The 22733-nt window shown below is 42.4% G+C and overlaps 1 protein-coding gene across 1 annotated transcript in view; it reads right to left on the bottom strand.

The window, feature by feature from the left end:
* The window catches only part of RAD18 (RAD18 E3 ubiquitin protein ligase), a 112882-nt gene extending 98284 nt beyond the window's left edge, over positions 1-14598 (bottom strand). The window contains exons 1-4 of the mRNA XM_040245996.1: positions 14453-14598; positions 10051-10132; positions 3458-3519; positions 2190-2260 (exon numbers count right to left, since the gene is read on the bottom strand). Coding sequence (XP_040101930.1) covers positions 2190-2260; positions 3458-3519; positions 10051-10132; positions 14453-14503 — 266 coding nt within the window. The 5' untranslated portion in view covers positions 14504-14598. The remainder of the gene's footprint in view (positions 1-2189; positions 2261-3457; positions 3520-10050; positions 10133-14452) is intronic.
* Positions 14599-22733: the final 8135 nt, after the last annotated feature.

Raw genomic sequence — 22733 nt, forward strand, 5'->3', positions numbered from 1 at the left:
TAAAAGAAGAAAATATAAGGTCTGCACGTCAGCCCTGTTCCCAAAAACCTCTGGAATTATTTCCAATACTCTTTTGGTATTTGGTTTAGAAGATTAGATTTTCAAAAATCATAATATCATAAAATGGCAATGACAGATGGGAAAGAGAGGAAGAAATAAAATTAACAAACTATAAATATCTTACATTTTATTCATAAAATTAAACTTCCTCCCTCACTGATCTTAATCGAGATTTCAAACAAGTAATGAAACTGAATAGCTTGAATTTTATCCCTACTAATTTTGCAAATGAAGTACCATAGCACTTTAGATATGACAAATGTCCAAGAAATGTTCACCATGAGGCAATTCCAAGAAGGCAGACGGAGAAGCAAATGATAAAATCCATCCCAAATCTACAGAGAGTGCTTCCTACCTCACCAAACTCACTATAAAGAATACTTAAATACCCTATTTCTTCGGGGAGGAGAGAAGAGACTGCAATCATTCCAAGGCTTCCCTTTAAGTTACCAAAAGATCTATGAACCCAAAGATATCAATAACTTCTTTTCAAAACAGACACTATTCTTTGTAACACTCCCTGTTTCCTAGCAGGGAGGTTAAGCTTTCAATACCAGCTGAGGAAAAAAAAGAAGCCATGAGATACAATTTTACCATATGAGAAAAAAGCAAACAGTCCATCAATTCCTTTTCTTTTTTAATCCCCAATCAGTTCCTTTCTAAATATACAGCTCCATCTTTTCTCATTGACTTCAAAATCTAACCAATGAAGGACTTTGAAATAGAAAAGCAGGACTTCCTGGATGGCTCAGTAGTAAAGAATCTGACTGCCAATGCAGGAGACATGAGTTCAATCCTTGGTCCAGGAAGATCCCACATGCTGTGGAGCAACTAAGCCCATGCACCACAACTATTAAGCCTGTGCTTAGAGTCCCGGAACCGCAACTATTAAGCTCACGTGCCACAACTACTAAAGACTGTGCACCCAAGAAGCCAGTGCTCCACAGCAAGAGAAGCCATCACAATGAGAAGTCCACGCACTGCAACTAGAGAGCAGTCCCCGCTCACCACAACTAGAGGAAGCCTGTGCAGAGACAAAGGCCCAGCACAGCTAAAAATAAATAAATAGAAAGGAGAAAAGCTATCACTTTAATTATGAGCATCAGAGAATCTCAGAGTGTCTTAATCTAGGAAAGTATACCATCTTCTCATGATTTTGCTTAAGGAAATAACCAGCCAGTCAATTTCTAGAATGCCACATTAGGTAAGTTCAAAGGAGTAAATCTGATCGTCTTTAGGATGCAAACCAATGAATAAACTCGCAATTCTATTGAAAGAAATTTCTTTACAGTTTTGGGAGCAATGTAATGTACCTCTAAGAATATTCCAACAAGCTTGGAAGTCACTGAACTTAAGTATGCAGCCACCTAGCCATTAACTAAACATAGTACATTTCTACTAAAATTTCTTGCTTGGCTTGAATGATTAAAACTAAAAGTAAGTCAACATATCATCTGATAAAACATGCCTTTTTAAATTCCTCTGGGTGACCACTCACTAAACACCATCAAGCATTTGACAGTTAAGAAGTAAAGCTACACATCAAAAAGCACCAGCAATTACATATTTCACGTTACACATCATTTTATACATGCTGAGCAAATCAGAGTAAGAATTAGTGGATTAATATATAACAGGCCCAGAAACCGTAATACATACATGTGTGTACACATACACACGCATATGCCACCCAGCTCTGTCCACTGAGAGGGTTTAGAAGCAATGACACCCCAGTAATAATGAGCATGCCCAGCTCCATCCAGATCCTGATTTCTAAATACCATTCCCCAGTGAAAGGAACCAGGACTCCTTGGGAACATGGCTGATTCTAATGCTGGGCACAAAAAACAAAAGATGAAGCTGAAGCATTTCTGAACTACTCAAAATTAAGTGCCCAAATTTACATTCTAACTTGTTTTTCATACAGGAGACTTTCTGTTAAGTAAAAGAAGAGACTCTTATTATGATCAGATTGTTCACATGTGATTAACAACTGTGGTCGCATCCTTTCTTTTACCCCCAAATATGCAACACTGCATTCCCTAATCCTCAAAAGTTCAAAGAGCAAAGGGAGGAACACATATCAAAGGCAAAAGCAGTTAGGGATTAGTCACAAAATTAAATCATACCGTGCAAAATTCAAGCTTTTTACCAGTTCATCTAAAACACGGTTATTTTTCAGGTCCGGCTCTGTGACTGTCTAGAAAAGAAAAACAACAGATGGGAAAAGGTCAGCAACAATAATTAACTTGTCATAATCTCATTTTTGAAAATGTGTGCCCCATCCTCCTGAGACTCCCCATCCCACTAAGTCTTCCAGGAAAGCCTCAAAATAAAGTTCATTTATCTCATACTAATATGGAATTTTAAAACAGTGAATCACTATCTGCTGACTGGAAGTCTGATTCAAAACTCTCCGAAGCATCTGGTAAAAACATATGCACTCTGTACTGCCTAAAATAAAACCTAATATGAGCAAGAATCCTTCTTCAAATGGCAGCACTGTTTCCCTCAAAATTTCTCCTTCAAAGAACAGAGATGCTCTTTTAAGCAGTAATCAGCAGGAACCTGAGGTGCTCAAAGAGACTTTAAAAACAAGACTGGTTTTCAGGAATGCAAGAGGAAAACAATAAACCCAGTAGTTATTTAGCATGAATAATGAATAGCATGAATATTTTCCATACAGTTAATCTCTGTGTTGATAACACCTTGAGGACAGCAGCATCCCTAGTTGTTGTAAAGAGATTAGACTTGAAAGCAGAGTGAATTCAATGACATCCTGACACCAACAACCTACCAAACTAGAACCGAAACCCTTTAACTAGCCCCAGTGTCCTTTCTACCAGATTCTACTACTTCTTTTTCGTTCTTTACTCCTACCTCCATTTCCTTTCCCTTTTTACCTACCTTTTCACCTATTTCAACTACATGGAATGTTTCGGAAACTTTAACAAATTTTCTGGTGTTTTCCCTGAAGGTCTGATTTGGGCAAGAGGTAAGGGGCCAGTTAAACTAAATCTTTGCCTGCTGCACAAATACTAAAATATCAATCCTTTGCAAATAAGTGATCCTTCCATCAGATTTTCTACCCAAGTTGAGAAATTTTAAAAAATGAGGAGCCATAAAAAACATAGTTCATAAATTTAAAGTGTGCTATATCCTGATCTTAAAATTAGCTTTTTCTTCCTAAAAAACATTTAGGTTATCAGAAATCTTAATGAACAGTTGAACAAACCCCAGTTCTCCATATATGTATTTTAGAAGTCTTTTCTGAAAATGTTTTTGATATAGCTTAATTCAATAACCATGCATCTTCCCATGGCTTATGTGTATACATAAAGCAGAAATATCTGCACCAGTTAGCTTTAAAGGAAAAAAGGAAAAGAAAAAAACTCACCACACAACAAGTTGGACATTGTGTTTTATAGGACAGAAATTTTCTTATACAAAGAGAACAGTCTGCAAAAACACAAATGCGACATAATGAATTAGTCAAGCTGTATAATAATATTGGAACCTAACTTCTAACGTACTTACATGGTGGCTCAGACGGTAAAGCGTCTACTTGCAATGAGGGAGACCCGGGTTCGATCCCTGGATCAGGAAGATCCCCTGGAGAAGCGAATGGCAACCCACTCCAGTACCCCTCCCTAGAAAATTCCACGGATGGAGGAGCCTGGTGGGCTATAGTCCACAGGATCGAAAAGAGTCAGACACCACTGAGTGACTTCACTTTCACTTTCAGCTTCTAACAAAAGTTGATTTAAGCCCTAGAATATTTCCACCATCTAAGGTCTATCATTATAATCTTAAAATTCTAGTACATGGACTCTAACTATACACAGTTGCAAATACGACTTAGTAGCATTCTTAGGAAAGGGATACATATCAAATAAAAGTAATCCAGAGTCCCTAGCACATCACAACTCTATAAGCAACATGTATCTCTTTCTGTATCTTCCATCTGTAAAATGAAAGAAACATAAGGTAAGAACTAGGATAGTTTTGTATAAACAGGTCAGATATCTCCACTGCCTAACATTCTAAAATATAAATTTTGAAACAAGATCTATACATGTGTTAAGAAATAATATATACCAGATTATCGAATTAGGGATTTCTACATTCTAACTCTGTAAATAATGTCCTTCATCCTGCATTTAACAAATACTTTTGTAGCAAAAGCTGTTATAAGAAAAGGGTTTTGACCTCAAGGAAAGCAGTGAGGCAATTACATATAATTCAGTGTATTAAGGACAATGTACTAAGTTTTAACAATTTAAATAGAAATTGGCATGAACTCAATTCTTCACACCCAAGGCAGTGTAAAATTATCTCCCCAAACCTGATAAATTGAATGGTACTGTACTAGTAGCTAATGTGCTAACAGCACAAATTCACTTTAGTGAAGGGGATCCATAGTGGCTCAGGCAGTAAAGAATCTGCTTGCAATGCGGCACACCCAGGTTCAATCTCTGGGTCGGGAAGATCCCCTGGAGACGGGAAGGGCAACCCACTCCAGTATTCTTGCCTCGAAAATCCCATGGACAGAGGAGCCTGGAGGGCTACAGTCCATGGAGTTGCAAAAAGTCAGACATGACTGAGTGACTAACACACACACACCCCCCTTAGTGAAGTAGTCTAGTAAGCTCTATCCCCAGTCATACTGAATCAATGAGCTGTGACCAATAAATCACATCCATAGTACGTGATTCTGATTGAATAACAATTATTTTTTAAAAATTAATAGTTTTTGTTACTAGGTTGAACCATAAGAAACTTTATGGTAAGTCAAAAGAAAAGAGACAAATATTGGCAATTTCATTAATATAACATTGTGCACTTACTGCGTGCTCTGTTTTAAGCACGGTAGATGTGTTAACACTTTCAATCATTACAGCAGCTCTGAATCCCATTTTATGAGAAGGAAAACACAGCATAGAGCTTAGCCAACTTGGCAAGATCATGGAGTTAATAGGTGGCAAAGGCAAGTATCAGAGTCCATGCTTTTAACATACTTCTAACTAATTATTTAAAATATTATAATCTGTTTATAACCAATACTTATTATATATACCTATATAGTATCAATAAGTATCTAATCAGTACCTCCACATACTAGAGTATGCAAAATGAGGCCACTTCTTCTGCTTCTGCATAATAGATATGTGCTGTCTTCTGAAATATGGAGACCAGACACTAGTCTAAAGTAGATGAAGCCCTTGGCTTACTTTCAACTTCCCAGTCTACTACCAAATATGTGCTGGTGAACTGTAGACCAGCATAATTTATTCTCCAGTGAGCAACCATATTTCAAAATAGAGCAGCTGAAGACCTTCAAACAATGTATTCCTAGGTGGCTTTATTTAAATCACCTGTGAAGTTTGTTTCCCCCCCCCCCCCAAAGCTCAACTGTGAGCCATGTGTATAGGGTGGAGGAGGGAAGAGTAAAACAATGAAATACAGGGTAGCTTCAAAGAAACAAGCAAGCCCAGGGAAAGAGGTATTTCTCATCTCCAACAGGATACAGCTATCTGCTGGCTTTTATGTATCAGAAGAGCATAGCATCATGACAATAAAAATCAAGTTTCTAAAACCTAAACTAAACCTTTTGGCATGTGATCTTAAGGATTTTATGAGAAAATAAACCATCTCAAAAGTAATTCTGAAGTGTCCAATTAAAAAAGAGAAAATCCAGTTCCAAGTTTGAAAGGAATAGGAGATCCTTTCAAAGCTGACCTCTGCCTCCAATTCCAGTGTTAAGTGACCAGTGAGCTGATAAGAGAATAACATTCTTTCAACTAACGGCCAGCACTCCAGCATTTCTGTAAGTGTGGTTCTGTATAACTGCATGTCCTTTCTGTATATGTAACTCTCTCTCTTCTCCCCCGTCTTGTTTCACAGTGCTGCCTCATAAGAATGAAAAAGAAGAATAACACTGATTATTTGTCTGAAAGAATATTACATTGCCTCTTAATTGAGCAAACGTCAATAAATGGAACACTTCACATTTCATTTTTTTTTTAGTAAAATTAAATTGCTTTTTATTCCAATATAAGCCTCAATTAATTTAGTGAGTCAAAATTCACAAAAAGAAAAGAAAAATGACTGCTGGTTCATCTCTAAAATAGTGGTAATTTAATAGTACCTAAAAGCCAATGATTTCATCTAGCAGTAAATATTTGAGCCTCTCCCACTATCAAGTCAGAAAAACTATGCAACTGCAAAGCAAACTGGCTCTTGAGCAGATCAATCTGTTAGTGAGAACATTTCTCACTTAATGGTGTTTTATGGATTGGAGTAAGCCCAGGCCCTCTCCCCGCAAAAGTACTCTTTAACAACACGAATTTGCATCAATTGCCCCACATTCTGCCCCTGCACCTCACTCAAACCTTAATGGCAGCAGATATGCAAATGTAGTGTTTGTTACCCAGAGTGAAAAAGCTAAACACAGGAAAATAGAATAAAGGAATTTAAAAAGATAAATCCTGAAATGTTTAAGGACCAGCAAAGTGGCTAGGATTCTGGGTCACTAATTCCAGTCAATCCAGGATGACGGCAGAACACGACAGCTAAGTCTGGCTCCTACTACGCTCTGGGGGCTTTTGTGTCATTAACACAATTATAGACCCAGAGCAACTGTTAGTCTTGAGGGAACCTGTGACAATGGCTGATTAGTAGAAAAGCGTACTGAATCATGACAGGTAGAATATGAAAAATAACCACTCATAAAATAAATTATCATTATTGGAAGTACTCTCCACTGACTTCTTAGATAAAGAATGACATCAGTGATAACTGTATGTGACAAAGAAACAAGAAAAAAGAGAACAGAAGTAAAGACCAGTTTTTCAGCTAACTAGGGTTCACAAAACTCATTTAAAAAGTTATCTTTCTTTCCTAAAATGACATAATTAAAATCTACAGAGTAGACTTCCATGTCTGTCCAAGAGAAAGTAACCAATATTCAAAGTTACTCTCCTTCTACAAACAACTAAAATACTGGGGGGAAATATGAAAAAAAAAACTCTCTATTTTCAGACTTTGGACAACTATAGAAATGAGAGAAGTTCAACCACAGCTCAAGATATCTGCCCATAGGCAATTTCTCGACCATAGCACAGGAAGGAAAGCCAAAAGCCCATCAGTCTTGCTAGTTGAGAAAACAAAGATCAGAGTTCAGGGCAATCCACGCAGCTATAATTCACACAGCAGCGTACCAAAAAGAAAGCTACATATATGTAAAGACCTCCAGAAACATGCATACAGCTCTACTCAATTCTATGACCGAACTTAAATCTGCACATATACAGGGATCCATGAAGCTAGATAAAGATCAACTTCCAGGGAAAGAACCGTAACTGGAGTGGTAACAAAGGGCCAAGAGTTCATAAAATTTCTAGCAGCCGGTTTGGAGAAACCTCATTAAACACTTGGGCTTTGAGTAGACACCCCAGAGCATCATACCTTAGTATGAAAGTAGATTAGCCAGAGAGAGTGGGTGATGTCAGAAAGATGGCAGAACAGGAAGCCAGCCACTGTTCTCCCCACGGTAACACAAATCAACAAGACAGAAACCAACTCCCTTTGTGAGAAATACGGATACCGGTTCAGATGCTCACAGACCCCAAGACAAGCACAAAATCAGCCACATCAAAGCTGGTAGGAAATAGGTGGCCCTCACTTGCCAGAGTTCCTATCCCTGGCTCAGCACCACATAATAAGAGAGAGACTCACAACTCCCAGCTTTTCCCAGGGGAAGGAGAGAGAGAGAAGACTAAATTACAGATGAAATGTTCAGACTTTTCATGGGGCTGCCCCAGGAACTGGTTTCCACCATGCCTGAATCAAAGCACTGATAAGAAAAAGAACCAGGTCTGAGTCACTGAGAACAAAGGTTTGGATGAGGACTCAATCATTCACCATTACTCCTCCCCTGGGAGTAAACAGGAGGAATTCCCAGCTCTTGGCTTCTCTTTAGGGAAGAACATGCATCCAACATTCCCACTTTTCAGCAGGCTGCCTAAGAGACTTGTTTCTATCTCACCCCATAGCACTGAACAAATTTACTCTAGAAGCTGGGAGACTAATGAGAAGAGAAAAGAGCAGGGCCGCTGCTCCAGAGGACCCACAGTACAGATGGAGCCTCATACAGCTCAGTGGCTTCTCCTTTGGAAAGAAAGAGAAGAAAGAAGGATGCGATCTGTATCTCAGCTTCTCCAGAGACTGCCTGAGGGACTGCTTCTACTTTGCCTGACTCAAGAGTGCTGATGGGTGACTGGGGGCCACCAGGAACAAAAGACAGCTGGGCAGTTTGCTGCAGTTCCAGAGGCTGTGCAGTACCACAGATCTAAGAAGAAGCAAAAGATTATATATTGAGGACAACATTGTTAAGATGTTCAGTTCAATCGCTCAGTCGTGTCCGACTCTGCGACCCCATAAATCGCATGTTAATTATCCTTAAATTGATCTCTAGATTTAGTGCAATTAGGAAATGGCAACCCACTCCAGTACTCTTCCTTGGAAAATCCCATGGACAGAGGAGCCTGGTAGGCTACAGTCCACAGGGTCACAAAAAGTCAGACACGACTGAGCAACTTCACTTCACAGTAAACATCCCAGCAGGCTTTTTTTTTTTGGAAAGAAATGGACAATCTGATTCTAAAACTTATATGAAAATGCATACAAAATGCAAAGATCCTAAAAGAACCAAAACAATGTTGATAAAGAAAAACAAAGTTGGAGTAGTGACAATACCTGACTTGAAGACTTACTAAAAAGGCTACAGTAATTAGGACAGTGTAATTCTGCCACAAGGATACAGACATAAAGAACAATAGAACAGAGGAGAATCCAGAAACAGACCCACATGTAAATTTCCTGGGGCCATACTGACTGACATGGAAAGAACTCTATCTAGTGACAGAAATGTTCAAGCTTAACCATAATCATTATATGGTATAAACATTTGTTGAAACTTACTGACACTTGTACACTTTACTGTGCACTTGAAATGGATGCCTTTCGTTATATGTAGATTATATCTAAATCAAGAAAATTTTAACACAGATTTAGAAACAATCCCCAAAACTTCTGTTGGTTCCTAATACGAATCCACCCTAGAAGGAAATTAAGACTTATTAAGGCCCTATAATGTGCTAGACCCTGGACTCTCTACATCTGACTCTCCCAACCATCTCCTAAGGCAGAAACTACTCTCTAAAGTTTTACATTTGAAGAAATGACAGGCATTTGCAAACTCACCCACCTAGTAAGTGAAGAGCTAAGTCAATCTTAGCTTATCTCTCAAGCCCATGTTGCTACCATAAGTCTTCTTTATGGAAACTTTTCCACCAAAGCTACTGCTACCCACTAAAGCCATTTTTAAGCCTAAATTTTTTTTTAACTTTCCAACACAAACCAACTCAAAGATAGAGAATAAGAAAATCATAAGCCTAGATAAGCCATAAACTGGACAGCCAGATACTGAACAGGACAAGTACACCTCTGTGTACTAAATACATCAAACTACAGTATAAAAAATGCGTACATACTAGACTCACAAAGAGAAGTACAGACACATTTCAATATGTGAGTCTTTCCACCATCACAAAGCAAGTTAAGTGATAAAACTGTCTGTAATACTCTTCAGTGGGAGAACTCATCCACCAGGGTTTTTAAACTTTAAAATTCTACACCAAGGACTAGTTGGTTGAACCAACTATCTCTTACCCTGTCAAAAACGAAAATTATGAAATTTAAAAAGTGCTGGACCAATAACCATATATAGGGATCAAAATCTTCATTCCCATAAATGTTATAAAAGGCTTAAAGTATCCAAGAGGGAGATAGTGGAAAGACCTTCCAAAAACTTCAAGACAGAGGGGCTAAAGTTATAAATAAATATGTGTACTTATCTTTGGAGGCAAATTAACACTACATTATGTAAAAATCACATTTTTCTAACTCAGAGAAACAATACATACTTACAGTTATGTGAACACTGAGGAATCATCATTGCAATGTTGAAATATTCAAAGCAAATTCCACACCGCAGCAAATCATCTACTGTCTGAAATACAAAAATATATATATACCTATCAGAAAGCCACCAAGATTGGAACATCTGCCAACTGGAACATCTGCCACAGAATTCTTCCTCCATCCCCTAAAAAAAATAAGTTAATAATACTTCTGTGTCATATATATAAATTTAAAAGTTGCTGCTGCTGCTGCTACTGCTAAGTCACTTCAGTTGTGTCCGACTCTGTGCGACCCCATAGATGGCAGCCCACTAGGCTCCCTCGTCCCTGGGATTCTCTAGGCAAGAACACTGGAGTGGGTTGTCATTTCCTTCTCCAGTGCATGAAAGTGAAAAGTGAAAGTGAAGTCGCTCAGTCATGTCCGACTCTTAGCGACCCCATGGACTGTAGCCCACCAGGCTCCTCCATCCATGGGATTTTCCAGGTAAGAGTATTGGAGTGGGGTGCCATTGCCTTTTCCGATTTAAAAGTTAAGTCCATGTAAACTGCAAGGTAGAGAAAAACCTCCTCCATAGGACTTATTCAGATTCCCACTCCATATTGCCAGCCCTTCACAAAAAAAGAGGCCTACTCTCTTCTTGTTCCACTTGTCATGTGTTTCCAGCTTCTATCCCAAGCCTTCTCCTCTTCAGACCTCACTCCCAGGCCTACAGTCACTGCTGGGTGAAAGGTCCCCAAATCAGGGAATACTACAGACAAACATCAGAAAGTATCCAATTAAAACCCTTGCTTCACAAATGAGTCAACGTGTATCTAGAGCAGGCTACTACACAGTGCACATCAGTCAATCAGCACTAAACTTCCGGCTTCCCTGCTGCCTGTCAGTCCAGTGCTTTCTGCACGGTACCACACAGTGGAGTCTTAACTGCTCCATCATCAGGCAAGTCGCTGTTTCACATACTTTTTGAAACATGTGAGTGTCTGACCTAAATTTAAAAGTTGTTGTTGTTAGTTGCTAATTCATGTCCAATTCTTTGTGACTCCAGGAGCCCGCCAGGTTCCTCTGTCCATGGGATCTCCCAGATAAGAATACTGGAGTGGGTTGCCGTTTCCTTCTCCAAGAGATCTTCCCGACCCAAGGATCGAACCCGCTTCTCCTGCTTGGCAGGTGGATTCTTTACCACCTGGAAAGCCCAAATTTAAAAGTACAGACAAAAAGATTAATTGAAGAACAAATATACAACAATAATACATAACAACAGAACTATGTAGTTTAATAGTCTTAGGAGGTTTATAGCATCCGTATGCCAATTTTACAGATGAAGCCTATAGAGATTACAAAAGGAGTCAAATCCAAGAAGTTGACTCCATGGTGATTCCAAATTTTAAATACATATACGCATTGTGGGTATGTGTGTGCATACGCAGACATGAGAAAAACTGAAGGACGGTAAGAGAAAACATTAAACAGTGATTCTCTCTGAATAGTAGGATGCTACATAACTTCATTTTTCTCCTTTATTCTACTCTAAATTTTAATTTGTTCTGCTATCTACAAACATCTATAATCTGTCAAAAACAAATTTCTGGAACAGTAAAAGCAGGGAAATAAACATTCAAATGCCCAAATCTACAATTATTTTGGGTGGTAATCTACCACTGATGCAAAACGCTAGAGGATTGTGCTGAAAATCAGTTAAGAGCAGAGGCAGAACCAGAAGCCAAAGACCTGGCACCTGGTCTGTTTGCTTCCTTCACTACTGCCATCCTCTCCTAGGAGTGGTTCTGCCAGATGTGAGGAGCAAGATCCATGGAAGGTGACACCACATCCAATGAGCTATAACATCCCTGTACAAACATCCAGTTCACTGGATGCCCTAAGATTTCCTCAACTTAAGAGAAAGTAGAAGGGGGAAGTACAAAATAGGTGAGAAGACTGAATCATTCGAACAATGGTTCTTAAGTTTTCTGGATCACAGATCCCTTTGAAAAATAAATGAAAATTGTGAATTCTCTTCTTTAAAAAAAATACAAACAGAAAACAATATACCAGTAATTCCAAACACCAAAGTTTTTCCATGGATCCTCAGTTAGGAATTATGGATTTGGGGTCTGATTTCTATTCATTATAAGAAAGAACTCCAAATAGAGCTACTTCTGGAAACAGCTAATTCTTTGTCCCTGGAGGAGTTCAAGCAAACACCAGAAGAGAAATGGGTGGACACACTGTAAAAGGAATTAGAATAGTGGGGGGTAGAGGGGGCTGGCTTTCCAAACTTCAGATTCCATGATTCTAATATGGGCTCAGTCAATTACACCACTGAACACTCTCTGGTGCTGAATCCTACTCAGGCTGCCAGGCGACAGCCAACCCAGAGACATGGAACCTGCCACTAAAGGAAACTGTGGAAGTTTTGTGGGAATACACAAAATATGCTTAAATCTACAAAGCAGGTAGCTTTACAAGTTAGAGAGCTTTCACCTCCCTTATTCAATTTATAATCTTTATGACAACAAATAAAAAGCAGGGGGAGAAATAACACATTATGTGTTGATAATAATAATAAAGATATATTAATTTAATGCTTACTATCTTCTAGATGGTCTTTCCAGATGGCTCAGTGCCAATGCAGGAGACGGGGGCTCGATCCCTGGGTTGGGATGATCCCCTGGAGAAGGAAATAACAACCCACTCCAATATTCTTGCCTGGGAAATCTCATGGACAGAGGAGCATGACTGGCTATAGCTCATGGGGTCACAAGAGTCAGATACGAATTAGCGACTAAACAACAAAAAAACCTTCAATCGATAAGCAAACAATTTTTGAGCGTCCACAATGTGCCAGGCATTGTGTTAGGCACCATGAATAAACGAAACAGGATCCCCACCCACATACATCAACTCATTTAACCTACTATATGAACTATTTCTGTCTCCAATTTATAGTTGAAGAAATTCAAGCTCAGCAAAGTTAAGTAACTGAATCAAGGTCACACAGTTAAATAGGAGGCACAGACTAATTCAACACAGAAGCACTGGAACTCAATATATGCTCTTCTCCACTGTACATTGGTGCCAAGGCCATCACAAACGCAGAACCACAGCTTTCCAAAATCCTTCCATGATGTCCGCTTTTCACTATGGGGAGATCTCAAGTCACCAGGCACTTCAGATACTGATGAGAGCAGATATTAACCTCTTCCAAGTCCCTTCGCTCTACCATCAAACTCATCTTATGAGTGAGTGAGGCAGATACCATAATTCCTAGTTAACAAAATGGAGCAACAGGAGAACGTGATCCTGCTCAGTCACACACTGAAATAATCACAGAACAAGGAGAAAAACCAGGCAACTGACTCTTAGCTAGTACAGTACAGTGTATTCGCTCTCGATCAAACACTGTAGGAATCCAGGACTCACTACTGTTGTCCATGGAGCAAAAATCAGTGTTATTTAATAGTGAAAGACTTCAATAAAATGAAAGGCTGGTCTAAGTGAGAATCCAGATTTGTTTGAGAGAGAAAGAGATGTACAAGAGTTAAGAGTTAGAACACAGTTAGGGAGGACTTAAGGCAAATTAGCACTAGGCTTCTTGAGCGTAATTAAAAGAAATGAGACAGCAAAAGAGACACAGATGTATAGAATGGACTTTTAGACTCTGGGAGAGGGAGAGGGTGGGATGATTTGGGAGAATGGCATTGAAACATGTATACTATCAGGTAAGAAACGAATCGCCAGTCTATGTTCGATACAGGATGCTTGGGGCTGGTGCACGGGGATGATCCAGAGAGATGATATGGGGTGGGAGGTGGGAGGGGGGTTCAGGATTGGGAACTCATGTACACCCGTGGCTGATTCATGTCAATTTATGGCAAAACCAATACAGTATTGTAAAGCAAAATAAAGTAAAAATAAAAATTTTAAAAAAAAAAGAAATGAAAGAAAATGTAAAGGAGACCACCTGCTTTGCTAGGTGATTAAATAAATGTTTTTTGATGCAAGATCCACCCAAACTCTGTCCGGTGTCACTGTGGGAGATTCTCCACTAAAGTACTGGGAGAGTTTACATAATGCTTGACACGCCGTGAGCTCTAAGAAAAGATTAGGTGTCACTGTTGTTTCCACTGTTTGGAGTAATGTTTCTCTCAGGATCATTGTTGTTGTTGTGACTGAACCGCAGAGTATCCCGTTCCATACGACGGCCAATCTCGGCTCACCATCAGTGACCGAGGCCTGTCCCCGGCACTTGCCGGAGGAGGAAACAGGCCCAGCGTGACGCGATGGCCAGCAGCGGGGCAGAGCGGAGTACCCTGGCCCAGCTGGCCGCTGGCGCCCGGTTCTTTCCTCTCAAGGTGGGGCTGGCCTCCCGCGGTCGCCCAGACGGCCCCGACCTCCCCAAGGCACTCACCTTCATGACTGCCAGAGCCGGAGGCCACCGGGGCTCGACCAGGGAGTCCATGGTCGCCTCTAAAGAAACTGAGGGGGTCCGCTACCCGCTGGTCTCCTGCGCTCCTCAGCCACTCGAAATTCCCCGCGCTACCGAGCTACGTCATCAGTCCGCGACGCGCTCGACGCGTTTGCAGAGCATGCTGGGAGTTGCAGTACGTGGGCGGAGCGCAGCCAGCCCTAACTGCTCTTATTGCTCAAGCGCCAGGCTCCCGCAACGGCTCTGTGCGCACCTGTGTGGTTAAAAAGCCCGCAGGCGGGTTTTGTAGTACACTCTTACTAAATGAATGCCTGTTGAATTTTAGAAAAAGACAGCCTAGAACCAAACCGCATCCAGGCCTTGTCAAAGCTTTCCAAGTCTAGGCTCATGCCTCCCCATTTCGGTCTCCCTCTCTGATTGCCATAAAGATCTGTCCCTGCTCAGAGCCGGGGTTTTCACATCCATTTCTCCATCTCACTCCATCACAACATTGTGAGGTAAGTATTATCATTATTAGTTTACGCAGGAGAAAGCTTCGGCTCAGAAAAAGTGAATAGAGTTTCTTTGAGTTACACAATGTCTTTGATCCGGCTACAAATAGAGCCTCTGGACTGAAAATAGGAGTTCTTTTCTCACATAGGATGGTTAACCTAATTTAACATCTTACCTTTGGAGCATAGCCTTCCAAATATTTCCTGTGCAGAAACGCAGATACAGTGTTTTTTCCCACAAATGTTATTATATTAAATGCACACCTCTGTCAACTTGAATTTTTGTTTACCTACAGACATCCTGAAATTTCTCCATGTTAATACATGTAGATATACCTCATTCCTTTTACTAGCTATGTAGTCTGTAATGCAGATGTACCACAATTTATTTACCTATGCCCATCTGACAACCATTTAGGTTGTTGCCAGTTTTTCATTATTACAAACAGTTGCAATGAACACATTATCTATATAAATCTTAGCATACCTGAGCCAGAATATCTGGGGATAATTTCCTGTAAATGGAACTACTGAGTCAATTTGTGGGCTCTTTTGACACCACAATAGAGAGCACCATATGACTTTCAGAAAAGGCTGAACAGATACATTTATACTCTCACCAAGTGAGTATGAGTGCTTGTTATCCAAACATGAAGCACTGACCAGCACATCACCCAGACTGTCTGCTCAACTCAGCACTCATGGATAGGCTGCCTGATGTCTGCCTCTCACATGAGGTCTCATGAGCAGCACGTCAGCACAGTTATATTGCTCAGGAAGACCGCTGTAGCTTGCCACTGCCACCACATGTGGGCCATGCATCCATTCCTGCAATCATTTTTTGAAGTGTTTACCATTGGCCAGTCACAGCTTCCCTCTGAAGTAGGCAGAAGTGAGGCTGCCATTGCCGTTTTAAAGACAAAGACACTGAGGCTCAGAGAGGTTAAGGCTTCACTACTTTGGACCCTCTTCATAAGAAACTCTGACCAGAGTTTGTACTTAATTGAGCCAGAGATGTACTTAATGATTTTTCCCAGTCTATGCCCAAAGACTCACTGGGCAGTAATGATATTAACAGCATTTGGACAGAGGACTTTAATATCCTTTATAATAATAGCTGACACTTATGAGGCCCTTGTATACAAAGCACTGTTCTAGATGTTTTTACACATATTGACTTATTTCAGGCGCACTCCAAACAAATGAGGAAAGGGAAATATACAGATTAACTGACTTAGGGAATTCTGCTAGTAAGTGGAAGAGGATGGACTTAACTTGGCCAGTCTAGCTTAAGAGTCTCTATTAACCAGTACAGAATGTTCTCCTAAGGCCCTCATCATAAGAATTCTTCCCCTTTTATAGAGATAGGAACTGAGCCTCAGAGAGGCAAAAGGACTCACTCAAGATCACACAGCTCATCAGTGGCATTCTCATTTTGAATCTAGATCTTTTAGCACCAGAGCAGAAGGGATCACCCACTGACACCTTATGGAGGAATAACTGAGCAGACAAGGCCTCAGGGCAGAGACCTAAGAAACCCAGGATGCTGGACCTAGTGGGCTCCAAAAGGAAGGTGGACAGTGGCAGGTTAGGGGGTGCAGTGGGTTTGTGTCAGCCAATCAAAAAAGGGAATGTAAATGAACTCCAGGATGCACTGGATACATTGGATCCAGGCTTCTCTGGATGCACTGCCTAGTTCTAGATGCAGGGAGAGAGGGTAGGCTTGGGAAGATAAAGAAAATGAGAACAAGAGCAGATCCCAAGTCTGAGTGCACCAGTAACTGTTCCTTCATGGGACTAGTTGGTTACACATTTTAAGGTAGCAAAGCGCTAAGGAGGTGAGAAAAGGATAGAGAGGAGATGAGAAAAGAGAAAAAGGAATGGGGAAGGAAGGGGAGAGAGAAGACAGAGAAAGAAATGCACGCTTCCCATTCAACTGGGCTTCCCTGGTGGCTCAGATGGTAAAGAAACTTCCTGCCATGCAGGAGGCCCAGCTTCAATCCCTGAGTGGGTAAGATCCCCTGGAGAAGGGAATGGCTACCCACTCCAGTATTCTTGCCTGGAGAATCCCATGGACAGAGGAGCCTGGCAGGCTACAGTCCATGGGGTCGCAAAGAGTCAGACTCTTCATTCAACTATGAATACAGATTTAAAAGCAGGCATCACTTGTTGAACCTTGGGGTCCAAATCCACCCACAGCTCTGAAGAGCCTCCAGGGCGGCCCCCAATGCCATTCGCTTCTGAGTTCCTGCCACCAGCTGCTTGGTGAGACTGAATGACTGAATGAATCACCGGAATAAGCCCACATTCCCATAAATCTCCTCCCTGGCTGAGCAGTTCCCTTCCCACCCTCTTCAACAGCACCAGCTCAAGCCCACCTCTGAGCCCGGGGAAGGAAAGTCCACATGAGGCCACAAGCAGGTTCTGAAAGCCACTTTGAGCTCAGGAAAATAAAGCATCTGTCTTCCCTCCCCCCATGATATTTACCCACCCGTGGGAGTCAATCTCCTATAACAAGCTGCTGGTTCCACAGACATTCTCCTTCTGTTAGGTCAATAAAGAGATGATCTAAGTATTCCTTATTCAGAAGTAAAGTAAAGTATTCCTTATTCAGAAGTAAAAACAAAATGTTCTGTACAAAAAACTCAAGTCAGTGCTCAGTAGCCTCTCCTATTGTGAGGATTCAGGACAGGGCTGCCAGATTAAGTACAGAAAGTGAAAGTGGCTCTATCGTGTCCAACTTTTTGTGACCCCATGGACTATACAGTCCATGGAATTCCCTAGGCTAGAATACTGGAGTGGGTAGCATTTCCCTCCTCTAGGAGATCTTCCCAACCCAGGGATTGAACCCAGGTCTCCCACATTGCAGGCAGATTCTTTACCAGCTGAGCTATCAGGTCAGGGAAGCCTTTTTAACTATAAGTAGATCCTAAACATGGCATGTGTCATACTTAGACTAAAAAATTATTCACTGTGTATCTGAAATTCAAATTTAACTGAGCATCTTGTAGTTTTATTTGCCAAATCTGACAACCATAATCAGGGGAATATCTTCCAGCTAAATACAGGGCCTGGTCTGGTTATATCTTGAGAGGTCTTAGCCCTCTCTGCACCTTCCTTTTTGGGGTCTCTCTTCATCACACTCCTCTCTGTCCCCATTCTTCCTCCAGGATCCCTGCCATGCCTCGAATGAGGATGTGTGGATCACCTGGCCCAGGGACTCTGGGACACAGACAGTCCCACAGCAGAGCTAGGGACCACTGGAAGGAGGCAAGCTGGGAATCACTCAGGACAGAATTCTCTGTTGGCTAAAGGAACAAGATTCAGAGTCACACAGACCTCAGTTTTCATCCACGCTCTGCCACTTACCAGGTGATCTTGGATGGGTCACTTACCTTTCAGAGCTTCAGTTTCCTCTTTTGTAAGATAAGAATATATTGCCTGTGGCCAAGGGCTTTTAGAATAATTTTGTTTTTTTAATGTTTTTTAAATGTTGGGAGGCACCTACTAAGGTGTTTGACACATAGTGAGTGGCTGGTTATGGCAGTAGGAGTAATAGTAATAAATATGACTATTATTATCATTAATACCCATTGTTAACCAAAGGGCAGAGCAGTTAAGAGTACCAGCTCTGAAGTCAGACTGCCTGAGTTCAAGTCTCAGCCCCACCATTGACTAGTGCACAGGTTGGGGGTCCCTCAATACTGTCCCCATGAAGAGGAATCAGGGCTCCTAGGAAACGTGGCTCATTTTAGACCTGGGGCAGAATAGGTACAAGAGGAGCCTGGGAAATCTTATTGTGCCCAAATGAGGAAGTTGCCCAAAATGAATGGAGCCAGCTTAAAGCTGCCCCTGCTGACCTAAGCCACAAAAAGAATATTGACTGTAACTCACTGGAATGCATTGACTATTTTAAAATCCAGGAATTTATAATGGGTCTCAGCAGAAACAAAGAAAGTCCTCATTTTCTACCAATGGAGATAGGGATTGTACTGGTTTCTTACTCTTAAAGTTGATAAATAAGGAGAAAGAATTAAGCATTTATTCTTCTCTTTCAGAGTGAACTGTATTTTAAGCAAATACTAGCCTTTGTTGATGAGAATTCTAGTTGATCAATACAGAAGAAATAAAATTGTAAAATCATTGTAAGACCATTGGGGTTCTTAGGGGGTGGGATACTTAGGTTCCAAATGATCAGGCCACAGTGAAGGGCTGAGGGTGAACCCCCTGGACCTACCAACCCCCCTCAGCAATCCTGAAAGGGGGAGCCAAACAGCACAGAGCCCCCATGTGACATGATGTGGAGAACACACCCTCCAGGAAGCGTTGCTGCCCGGAAAGGGTGAAACTGGACCAATCAAACACTGAAACCCAGCTCTCAATTACAAGACTGAATTAGATGAACTATTTAGGGAACACCCAACTGCTCCCTACTGCGTCTCTCTTGCCCCAAGTTTCCTTCACTAGACACAGAGGACACTTCACTCTGTACACTTCCGGTCACCAAATGTGTGGGTTTTCCTCACAATAAGCAATCCTCTACAACCCCTGTAGAGTGTCCTACAAGTCGACATAGTTCCGGCACTGTCCACCCAGCGGTGATGTCAGACCCTGAGGGTTCAGTTCTCCCAAGATTCCCTCCCTTCAGATGCCAATCAGAAGCTCAAGTGAGCATCACCAGGGCTCCTGACCTTAGACCATGGATCCCACCTGCTACTTTACAAACGGCCACATGATGGCAGTAGGGTATTGGGCTGGATGTGGGCCCAAGCTTTGAGGAGGCGATGCAGAGGCGAAGTCACCCCACGCATTCCGCAAGTATTCATTTCATCTGATCCTTGCATTTAACCGAGCGTTCACTAAGGGGCCTGTGCTGGGCCTCTGAGCGTCAAAGCGTCACATCCAGCCCTGATCCCGCCATCCTGCAGCCACTCGTCTAAGTACTGTCTGTGTATCTGGGGGCCACCAGGAATCTGGAAGGGTCCGTACAGACATGGGTGTCTATGTGTTTGACATTGCTGAAGTGGATACCTAGGCTGGGTATATTGGAAACAAGATAGTTCATATGAGGGCAGGGATGGGGGCCCAGGGGGTAGCCAGCCACCTCTGTTTGTTTTGAGTTGGCCTCTTCCACAGGTATTCAAGTTTACCATTTTTCAACTGTGTGCTGTGCAGAAACTAACTACTTCTCTGAACCTGATGGGGCTTAATAATAGTTAATACCCTATAGTTTCTCTGTGGGAGGAGAATGAGATCATCCATGTGAGTTGCTTAGAATGGTGAGTGGCACACAGGAAGTGCTCAGTACAGATGCTTTATAAACATGTATGTTCTCATTTGGGGCTCTGCTCTAGAAGCAGTCAGTCAGCTTACACAAAGGCCCCAAGGCCCACTGTGGAAAAGGACAAATTTGGCTTTGGGCCTGGGGCACTGGAATTAGGACTCTCCAGAAGGAAAGATCATCTTTATAGCAGTTACACATATTGAGAGTTTTCTCTGTGCCAGGCACTGTCCCAAGCACGTCTTATGTACTGACTTAACCTACTTCTCACAACAAGCCTCCACAGTAGGTACTGGTACTGTCCCTGCTTTAGAGGTGATGAAATTCAGGGGCAGGACTGTAGAGAACTTTCCTGAGGCTTCTTGGCTGGTAAGGAGGGGAGGGTCAGGCGATCTGGCCTTGGAGTCCTCATTCACATAGATGGGGAAGGCTGTACTCTTCTTAGGCCATGGGTGCTGTGGGGAGGCAAAGCATTTACCTAGAGATGAGGCGTCAGGGGAGCAGAGCAGATATGGAATCCTGGACTTAAAGCCCCTGCACATCACCCTCCTGATGTGTCAAATAGGGATGCTCACAGAAATGACCCCTGAGGATGGTCTCAAGTGTTCAGGGAGGTGGAGTATGGGAAGTATTCTGCACTGTGTTCTGGGAAGAACATCCAGCATATGACCGATGAGTGTTAGCTTTATTATGTACTAATGATAAACGCAGTTGGAATGTATCTACATGAGCATTTTTCTAGTGTATCAGTTAGCTATTGTTGCATAACTAATCACCCTACAACTTGGTGACCATTTATTATTTACCACGGTCTAGAGTATGAGGCGGAGAAGGCAATGGCACCCCACTCCAGTACTCTTGCCTGGAAAATCCCATGGACGGAGGAGCCTGGAAGGCTGCAGTCCATGGGGTCACTGAGGGTCGGACACGACCGAGCGACTTCACTTTCACTTTTCACTTTCATGCATTGGAGAAGGAAATGGCAACCCATTCCAGTGTTCTTGCCTGGAGAATCCCAGGGACGGGGGAGCCTGGTGGGCTGCTATGAGGTCGCACAGAGTCGGACACAACGAAGCGACTTAGCAGCAGCAGCAGCAGAGTATGAGGACAACCCCCAGGATCTCCTGATAGAAAGTGTGGGTGGGGTTGACACCACCCTGGACACTGGGGCTTGCTTACCTCTAGCTGCTTCAGGGATGACCTGCAGGGCAATTCTGACTAAGGTGAATTAAACTCAAGACTTTCCTTGTGTTGAAGACGAGGAGGTGCAGGCAGGGGGAGCTTCTGTAGCCATTGGGCAGTCGAGAGATATCAGAGAGTCCCTGGGCTCTGTTTAAGCTAAAAGTCAGAGCTCAGCAAAGCCCGCCTGAGAGGAAGGGACGGTGGCTAGGAAACAGCACCACGCTCCGAACATCTGTGCCTGGACGTTGTTCTATCTAGCCTGGAGTTCCCAGCTGTGTGGGTCAATATATTCCTTAAGGCTGTTTGGGTTGGATAGTTTGTCATTCACAGAATCCTAAACAGACATGCCCTGAAGTAAGCAGTCCAGCGGTGGACTGCTTTGTGGCTGGCAAAGCCATCAGGCAGCTAAAACATGCCTTTTCTTTGTGCCTCTGTGGGTCAGAGATGTCGTCATTTTGAACACTGTCATAAGGAGCCAAAGTTGATTTCAGGATTCTGGAGTTATCGTCTTGTGCAGCTAGACTCTGAGCAACCTTAGGGTAGGAACTGGGTCTCATTCATCTGTTTCCCCAGCAGCCAACTTGGGGCAAGGCTCACACAAAGGTGCTTCCCACATCCTTGTTGAATGAATGAGAGGATTCTGCTTTGGGGTTCTCAAGTGAGCATGGTTGCTTTGAGCCAGTAAACAGATTACAGAATGCACCCCAAATCCTCCAGCCCCTCAGCAGGTTTCACCCTGTCAGAGCCTGGAATTAGCTAGAGGCCACCACGGAGTGTTGAGTAGCTATGGGGTTACTGATGGACTCTCTGAGGCTGGCAGATCTTGTTCTCTTCAAAGACAAGATCAGTCAGAGGGCTCATGGGAAAGACAAGGCCCTGGAGACTTCCTGGACTTCTGCCCACAGAGAGCTACCTTAATTGTGGGAGCCTGCTGCTAACCCTGCTGTGACGAACTTGCTCCAGGGCAGGCAGGACAATGAATGTATAAGGCTGCAGGGTTAGATGGACTAGGCTTAGATGAGGGCTCCTTCACTTCCTGGGCTTCCCTGGTAGCTCAGAGGTTAAAGCTGCAATGCAGGAGACCTGGGTCCAAACCCTGGGTCAGGAAGATCCCCTGGAGCAGGAAATGGCAACCCCCTCCAGTGTTCTTGCTTGGAGAATCCCATGGACGGGGGAGCCTGGTGGGCTATAGTCCACGGGGTGGCAAAGAGTCGGACACAACTGAGCAACTTCACTTCACTTCACTTCACTTCCTAGCCTGACCTTGGACAAGTTTAGTCTCTCAGAGCCTCCGTTTTCTCTTCTGCAG

Source organism: Oryx dammah, unplaced genomic scaffold (genome assembly GCF_014754425.2).
Source record: "Oryx dammah isolate SB20612 unplaced genomic scaffold, SCBI_Odam_1.1 HiC_scaffold_9, whole genome shotgun sequence".
NCBI lineage: Eukaryota > Metazoa > Chordata > Mammalia > Artiodactyla > Bovidae > Oryx > Oryx dammah.